Source organism: Mustela putorius, unplaced genomic scaffold (genome assembly GCF_011764305.1).
Source record: "Mustela putorius furo isolate JIRA1106 unplaced genomic scaffold, ASM1176430v1.1 tig00003845_pilon_pilon_pilon, whole genome shotgun sequence".
In the NCBI taxonomy this organism is placed as follows: domain Eukaryota; kingdom Metazoa; phylum Chordata; class Mammalia; order Carnivora; family Mustelidae; genus Mustela; species Mustela putorius.
In genome coordinates, this window is record NW_025421998.1 from 94,665,286 (window position 1) to 94,673,695 (window position 8,410).

General features: G+C 40.4%; 1 protein-coding gene across 1 annotated transcript; it reads right to left on the reverse strand.

The window, feature by feature from the left end:
- Nucleotides 1–707: 707 nt before the first annotated feature.
- Nucleotides 708–7,634, reverse strand: LOC101689742 (probable inactive serine protease 58). Its single transcript, XM_004741603.2, has 6 exons — nt 7,570–7,634; nt 7,232–7,318; nt 5,086–5,224; nt 4,603–4,859; nt 1,075–1,214; nt 708–980 (listed from the first exon to the last, which is right to left on the reverse strand). Exons 2-6 carry the CDS (start codon nt 7,269–7,271, stop codon nt 831–833), a joined length of 726 nt encoding a protein of 241 aa, XP_004741660.1. The 5' UTR covers nt 7,272–7,318; nt 7,570–7,634; the 3' UTR covers nt 708–830.
- Nucleotides 7,635–8,410: the final 776 nt, after the last annotated feature.

Consider the following 8,410-nt stretch of genomic DNA (forward strand, 5'->3'; position numbering starts at 1 on the left):
CAGTCCACCTGTAGTGGCCACAGGCAAAACCCTCTAAAATACAGTTTGGTTTCTGAGATTTTGATCCTCAGACACTGTCAGTGAAAACTCTCTGTTGGGAAGTGGAGCTAGCTGCAGGGGTGAGGTGAAAAGAGAGGAAGAAAAATGCAAGAGTAACAGTTGGAGAGAATGGAGTCCCTGTAGCAGCCAGCGTAATAGAAAGGGCAAGCAGGTGTTGACAATCTGGCCCAGACTCTGTGTTTCATCTGCTGGGTCCTATGCCCCAGTTCACTTTTGTATTAACCTCTCACAACTCAAGTCTCTACCCAGAGCCCTGCAGAATGAATGACCGGGATCTATGGCTGGTGCTGAGAGTCATATGGGCAAGGAGAAAATAAGTGTAATACTTCTTACAGGTTCCCTCCCAGAAACCTTTTCTTTCACTCATGCTTCTAGTTAGCTCATTCTTTGTCAGGCTGCCTTTTTCCCTTCTGGCATGTGTAACTTGCCAAAAGCACATGTTAACTCAACGCAAGTAAATAAGGGTTTTGTCACCTCAAATGGCTTAGTGGCCTTTTTCAATGGGTCAATGATCCCTTTGTTAGAATACAATCCCTACTACCTAAACTTCAACTGCCTAAGGGGTATGGTATTTGTCATCTTTGTCAAAAGGGGTGGAAGAAGGGTTGTCATGTATAGTCACAATATGGGGACGTACAAATCATCCACTCTGTTGAGCAGAAGGGACACAGGCATGCTGGTGCGACCGAGAGCATCTATTTAGGCTTCAGTGTGAGGCTGGACATAGGGACAGCCTGTGTCACATGATCTAGATTTCCTGCTGTGGCAGCTCAGTAGTTTCCCATTGTATTTCTAATCCAGGACATGTATTTAAAGATTCTGGTATAGATGCCAACATCAGCTCTCAAAACACATCCATCCAAAAAAGTCAATATTCCTTGAAGTACCCCATTGCAGACTGCTGGCGCAGCTGTGACTTCCTGCCAGAACAAAAGGAATATAGGGTTATCTTATCTTTCTGGCAAAAGACACAAGAAATAAAATGGGAAACCGAAGGCACTGAGAGTATATTACCTTGCAGGGCTGCCTCCTTCCTGGAATGATGCCCAGGCATAGCATACTATCTTCGATCCTGTAAGTTTTATAGGCCTCAAGGCACTCATTCCTGTAGACTATGGAGATGTTCACATTCTGTAGTGAGTTGGGCTCCTTGGCTAGAGAAAAGAAAGGTGTACAACTTCCTTAAGAGTTAGTAGATAACAAACCTCCTTTTCTCCTTGCGCTCTTTTTCAGCACCTTTCTTCTTCTGGAAGAAAGGACACCAGATCAAACACTGAGAGAAATCACAGATGGGGCTGGCTGGATAGTAGGAAATGATCAGATTAACCATTTCTCATGATACAAATGTTTATCTCTTTATAAAAGAGGCTAAATTCCTGGAAGTGATAATGCAAAATATGAGACATCTCTGCAATGAAATCAATTACTTTAACAACTCTAAATGCTTAACTGACTGTGCTTGGGTGGTATAGTCAATTAAGCATGCAACTCTTGGTTTCGGCTCAGGTGGTGATCTCAGGGTTATGAGATCGAGCTCTATTTCAGGCTCTGTGCTCAGGGTGGAGTCTGCTTTAAATTCTCTCTCCCTCTGCCCCTCCCCAAAGCCTTGCAAGTACACCCTCCTTCTCTTTCTCTCCCTCAAATAAACTAATAAATCTTAAAAGTAAAATTTAAAGAATAGCCTTAACATGGAATTCTTTGTTATTTTATTTTAGTTTTTGAGCTTTCACGTTTATTATTTGTCCCACAGTTTAAATTCATCAGTCTCCTTTTAAATTTTTTATTGAAATATATAAGACATATCACAATGTATAAGTTTAAGGTGTGAAAAATATTTATTTGATATATTTATAGATTGTAATGTGATTGCTATTGTAGCTATAGTTAACACCTCTATCATGTCATATAATTATCATTTCTTTTTTGTGGTGGAAGTAATCAAGATCTAGTCTCTTAGAAAGTTTGATTATAATATGATATTGTTGTCTGTATTCATTATGTTATACATTAGGTCTCCCAGAGTTATTTCTCTACTAGTTGTAAGTTTGTACCCTTAAATAACATCTCTTTTACTTTGAAATTTCTAGATTCTAGAGAGAATCTAGTTTTAATTTGTCAGATCAGAAAAATTCAGTATCTGCTAAAAAGTATAAAAAAAAAAGATTACTTCATTAGCCAGATCAAAATAAACTGAATTTTGGAGGTGGGGTGGGGGTAAGTTGTATCTCTCTTTGACAGAAGTGTCATAACCCAGATGAGTCAAACGTACTGCTCACCAGGGGGACATTTATTTTCAAAACTCAAATTAACACTCACAGGACAAAACATTTCTACTTGTATAGAGGACAGAATGCTAAGTGAAATAAGCCAGATGAAGCAAGACCAAGACGGTATAATCTCACTTCTATATGGAATCTAAAAAAAGCCAAACTCACAGAAATGGAGAATATAATGGTGGTTGCCAGAGGCTGGTGGGTGGAAGATATGGTGGGGAGGGTTGTTGATCAAAGAGTACAAACTTTAGTTATTAGATGACTAAGTACTGGAGATTGGACGTACAGCATGGTGGCTATGGTTAATAATACTGTACTCTGTACTTAAAACTTTTTTTTTAATATTATATTTATTTATTTGACAGAGAAAGATCATAAGTACACAGAGAGGCAGGCAGAGAGAGAGAGGGAAGCAAACTCGCTGCTGAGCAGAGAGCCTGACGCAGGACTCGATCCCAGGACCCTGAGATCATGACCTGAGCTGAAGGCAGCGGCTTAACCCACTGAGCCACCCAGGGGCCCCATGTACTTAAAACTTTCTAAGAGAGTAGATCTTAAATACTCTCACCACACACATATACATAAGGTAAATATCTGAAGTGATAGACAATTAGCTCGACTGGGGGCATCATTTCACATTATATATATTTATATATACATATATACACACACAATATATGTACATACACTACATATACACTATATATACTATATGTATATGTACTATATTTGTATGTGTGTGTCTCTGTGCTATGGGTGTGCACATATATATATATGAATATGATACTATACATCTTAAATCTATATAATCTTTATTTTTTAATTATATACCTCAATAAAGCTGGGAAAAAAGAATTTCTGCATTTTTGATATATTCGAGGAAGTGTACCTCAAGGTCTGAAAAGAACAGTTTAAAACGTTTGGGACAATGGCAGCACAGTTAGAAAACGTGACTTCTATCCTTCTATCCTAACTTTTATAAATATAGAGTCAGGGTAAATGGATGGGTGTAATCTAACAGGCTTGATCAACATGAATCTCCTTTCTTCATACTATGGTATATAACAATGATGAATATTAAATACAAAAACAACTTACTCAGGAGCTAAATTGTACTAATAGTTCTTCCTAAAAGTCTCTCATAGAACTATATAGTACATTCAGACCATAGTTCCCTTTTCCTTATAGTCAGCCCTTCCTTCTCCCATAGCCATTACTCTCTTTATTAATTGCTACAGATAGTGGTTTCGAATTTATAAAATATTAGAATGGGATAGTGGGCAGACAGGCTCAAAACTTAGAAGAGAAAAAGCTGTCTTAATTTGCTCAAAGTTTTTTCATGGAATTGAAGCATGTGAGGTAGAAAAAAACTGAGATTGAACATGTATTTCAGGAGGTTCAGATTATATGGAGAGTCTCCACTGTTACAAATGGTAGTTGTTTTTTAATTTTGTAAAGAAATGAGTGAATGTTCAGAATGTTGCCAGTGAAAAATGTTTCAGAAATATTTTTCTCTTTTTTTATTATGTTGTTAGCCACCATGTAGTACATCATTAGTTTGCTTTTTTTCTTTTTTATAAGATTTTATTTATTTGAGAGAAAGAGAGAGAGCAAGCACAAGTTGGTGGAGAGACAAAGGGAGTAACAGACTCCCCACTGAGCAGAGAGCCTGATGTGGGACTCGATCCCAGGACCCTGAGATCATGACCCAAACTGAAGGCAGATGCCTAACCGAAGGAGCCACCAGGCACCCCTCAGAAATATTTTTCTTAAACTTTTCATATTTATTTTTGTATCACAATCTTGCATACAGAAATTCTGCCTGATTTAGCACAGTATTATATGTTTATCTTATGTTTAAAACATGCATATTATTTCTCCTTCTTTCAAGGCTTTAATTCTCTTTATTGCCTAGAACGGTTTGAAAACATCTGATAAGTTTGTAACACATTTTGGAGTTCAGAAAATTGATGCTCCAAAGACAAAGTGGCCAACCGTTACCCAGCAAATTAGGACTAGAATACAAATGTCTTCTTCGCACTAACATCTTTTCTATCATGTCTGGAAACAAAGATGATAGCAGGATACAGTGGGGGGGAAATGCTTGAAGGACTCCTTTAGTGAGGTATAGGGAACGGGAAAAGAGATGACAAGGATGAATTAAGAGGTTAGAAAGAAGCCTCACTGGGAAGAATTCAGAAGCCAAGAGTAGAGAAGGGAAAGAATGTGTCCTACTCTGGGAGAAAAGGATTATCTTGAGGTCACTCACAGTCATCACATCGGTTGTAGGCCCATGTGGAGACCATGCACATGGTTCCTTCATGGACAGGTTCTTCAGGCAGGTTGACCAGTTTCACATAGTCATTAAGTTCAACACTTTCTCCCAGCTTGATTAACATGAGGTCATGCTCAATAGAAGTGGTTGAGAAGTATGGATGTTGGATCATCTTCACATGGCCAACTACTTGTATATCGTTTTCATTGTCATTTGATGGATTTGTAATCCCCAACACCACCTGAAGCTTTCTGGAACAATGTAGTTGTTTGAGAGAAGACTTGGCAGAGATTATTTATTCATCCTTATGAGCCTTTATTAGCCCCCTCCCACAGACCTTATTCTCTACTACTGAACATGTCCCCAGAAAGCCTCCCTAACCCCACTTCATTGGGCAGTGGCACCAGGCAGGGAGGCGGGTCTCTGCCCAACCAGAGAATCCAAAGCACAAAGTGGCATTGGGGGCTTATTACTCACGGTAAGTTGCAGTGGGCGGCTGTGATCACCCAAAGGGGGTCGATCAGAACTCCAACACAGGGCAAGTAATCAGATTTCAGGTAGACCAGGTATGGGGGAGTGATATCATTTCGGTAATTTGGATCAAAAGCCAGAGCAACTGGAAAGAGAAAAATAGACAGGAAATTCTGAAATTTTAGCAGAGATCATTAGAATAAAACAAAGGAAAATTACTTAATACGTTTAAGTTCCTACCCTTCTCCCCAGTACCTTTTTCTGTAAGCTAAATTTGCAAACTGGCTTACTTTCTTCTAAAAACATGAATAAAATGATAGAAACATATCAATTTCAAAACTAAAGGGGCTTCCCTTTTATTGTCAATAAATATTTTTCAGATTAAAATATAGGTTTTCTTAAATATCTTCTACAATTCAGTGAACATATGTTAAATCAACTCCTGGAGAACTTACTATTTATACTTTTTTAAGAATGCTTTTACCAGTCCCACCCCTTTCTCCCTACAACAATGCAAGGCAAAACAATATAACTGCCATTTTAAAGAACGGGCCAACTGTTCTCACAATCTGAGGAGAGGGAGATAATTCAACAGGTTAAGTGTGAGCACCTCGTATATGTCAGGCTCTGTTACAGGGGTTTACACAGAATGAAGCAGAGAAATACCCCTGCTCTTGTATATTCTGATGAGAGAAGACATTCTATAACAGTAGACACAAAACATAAGTAAATGGTCTAGTGTATTACAAGGTGATTGGTGCTGTGGGGAAAAATAGTAGAATAGAGAAAGAGGAAAAAGCAGTACAGAGATGTGCATGTGTGTGGTGGGGCATTCTGAAATATTACACAGTAGTCAGTTTAGGTAAGCCTTGTGGACAGGATGAGAAATGACCAATGAAATGAAGGTGGGGGAGTTAGATCATCAGATATCTGGGGAATGGGGATCCAGGCAGAGGAAACAGTTGGAGAGACTTTTTTTTTTTAAGATTTTATTTATTTATTTGACAGAGCGATCACAAGTAGGCAGAAAGGCAGGCAGAGAGAGAAGAGGAAGCAGGTTCCCTGAGGAGCAGAAACCCCGATGCAGGGCTCGATTCCAGGACTCTGGGACCATGACTTGAGCCAAAGGCAGAGGCTTAAACCCACTGAGCCACCCAGGCGCCCCATCCTGAGACTTTTTTATGGAGCATCATAAAAGCCAGTGTGGCTGGCGTGGCAGGTGAAGGGGAGAAGAGCAGGAAAGGATGGAGGCAAGATCATGATACAGAGTTTTGTAAAGCCTCATAAGGATGTGGGACTTTCTTCTGAAGGAATGTGGAACAGCATCAGGGTTTTGTGTAAGGCAGTGATGGTCATTTCCTTATTGAGAAATGTTGAGTGTAGAGGTAGAAAGCAGAGAGGCCTGTTAGGGGATTTATGTGATAATCCAGGCAGATGATAGTGTCTTGGCCATTGTGAACAGGGGAGGTGGTGAGATGTGATTGGATTTGGGATATATTTGGAAGATAGAACCAACAAAATCTTCCAAGCAGATTGAATGTGGGGTGTGAGAGAAAGATTTTATGAATGAAGGTTTTTGTGAGGGTGTAAGGAGATCAAAAGCCCTTGAATGCTTTATTAGTTGAACCTCTGCTCTGCTGTGCCTGTTAGTTGAACCTCTGCTCTGCTGTGCCTGTTAGTTGAACCTCTGCTCTGCTGTGCCTGTTAGTTGAACCTCTGCTCTGCTGTGCCTGTTAGTTGAACCTCTGCTTTCAACCCCTGCCTCTGCTTCTCATTCACTCCCGAGGGGAGAAGTCCCATTCCGGATGGGCCCAGAGTTGGGTCACAGTCTTCCCTGGTATTAGGGTTTCAGTGTCCATGCCTCCCCAAAGAGCATGCAAGCAATAAAGCTGTTTGGTTTGGTATTAGGGTTTGGTATTTGGATTTTAATGTCCATACTTTCCAGAAGAGCATATGAGCAATAAAGCTGAGGTGAGGCAGGCAGACAGTGTCACCGGTGGAAAGCTGATGGGGGCAGTGGCAGTGCTGAGGGAAAGTCGGTTCTATACACTTGTAGTCTGGAACATGCCTCCTGTCTGTATCTGTCTATCTTTCATGATTCCCCTAGGATCTCTCTTTGTCAAGTAAAGAGAAAAATTGTGAAGATACTCACCAGGCAGGTTCAAGAGAGCCCAGAAGAAGATAAACTTCATATTGATTTCAAAAGCCTTTTCAAAGGATGAAGTTCAGCCTAGGGTCTCTGGAAAGGATGCAGAGGCGGGGTGGAAAAGGACTCAGTAAGATACAGCAAGAAGGGGTTTCAGGGTTGAAAACAAAAACATGAATTCCTTTAGTGGCAGGTTTCAGCTCCCAAAGAGATGTCCATTGGTCAGAATAGGGAATGATGTCAGGTCTCAGAGGGACAAGAATGGAGAGCAGGTGATTTGGTCCCTGACAGAGAACGGATCTGGAATTCAGCATTTTGCTTTCCCTTTTCAGGGGAAAACATACCTAATCTGAGAGATGTTGGAGCTCAGAGTGTTTCCCAGCCCCCTCTTCTCTGGTCCACCCTTTGTCAAACTCTGAAATCAGGTCCTTCAAGACAGTGACCCCTCCCATCTGTGTGATGCTAACCCCTGGTTGTGTGACACAGACATTTGTCTCCAACGGCCATAACCCAGCCAGCTGGTGCTGGTCTGACCCCTCTGCCTGACACTGAAACCCTCCTTGAGATAGATCAGCTTTTCCTTTCATGATACTGTTCATCCACTCATTTATTCAAACAGCTGGCAGTAATTTATATTATGTGTCTGACTTGTGCTAGGCTCTGTGCTCACTGTAGAGGATGCTTAAATGTGAAGACACTGCTCTGCCTTCAGAGAGCCTATAGACCAGTGGGAATGATAGGTTCATAAGAAGGCAATTGCAAAACAAAGCGTTCAGAGCTAAAACTCCACCGATATCATTGTCTAGGTGGAAATATTAGCAAAACACGTTGTCCGTTACATGATTTTGGATCCAAAATATATAAGGAGATCTTTAAACTCAACAACAAGAACATGAATAACCCAATTAAAAGTGCACCAAATATCTGAACAGATACTGTCCCAAATGCATTAGTCTGTTGAGGCTATGATAACAAATTACTATAGACTGGGGATCTTGAACAACTGACATTTATTTTCTCACAGTTCTGGAAGCTGAAAGTCCATGATCAAGGTGCCAGCAAATTCAGTTTCTGGTGAGAGCTCTCTTCCTGGCTTTGTAGGTTACTGTATCCTCCTGCAGTACTTCCTCTGTATTTATGTATACAGCTCTCTGGTGTCTCTTTTTATAAGGACATTAATCCTAT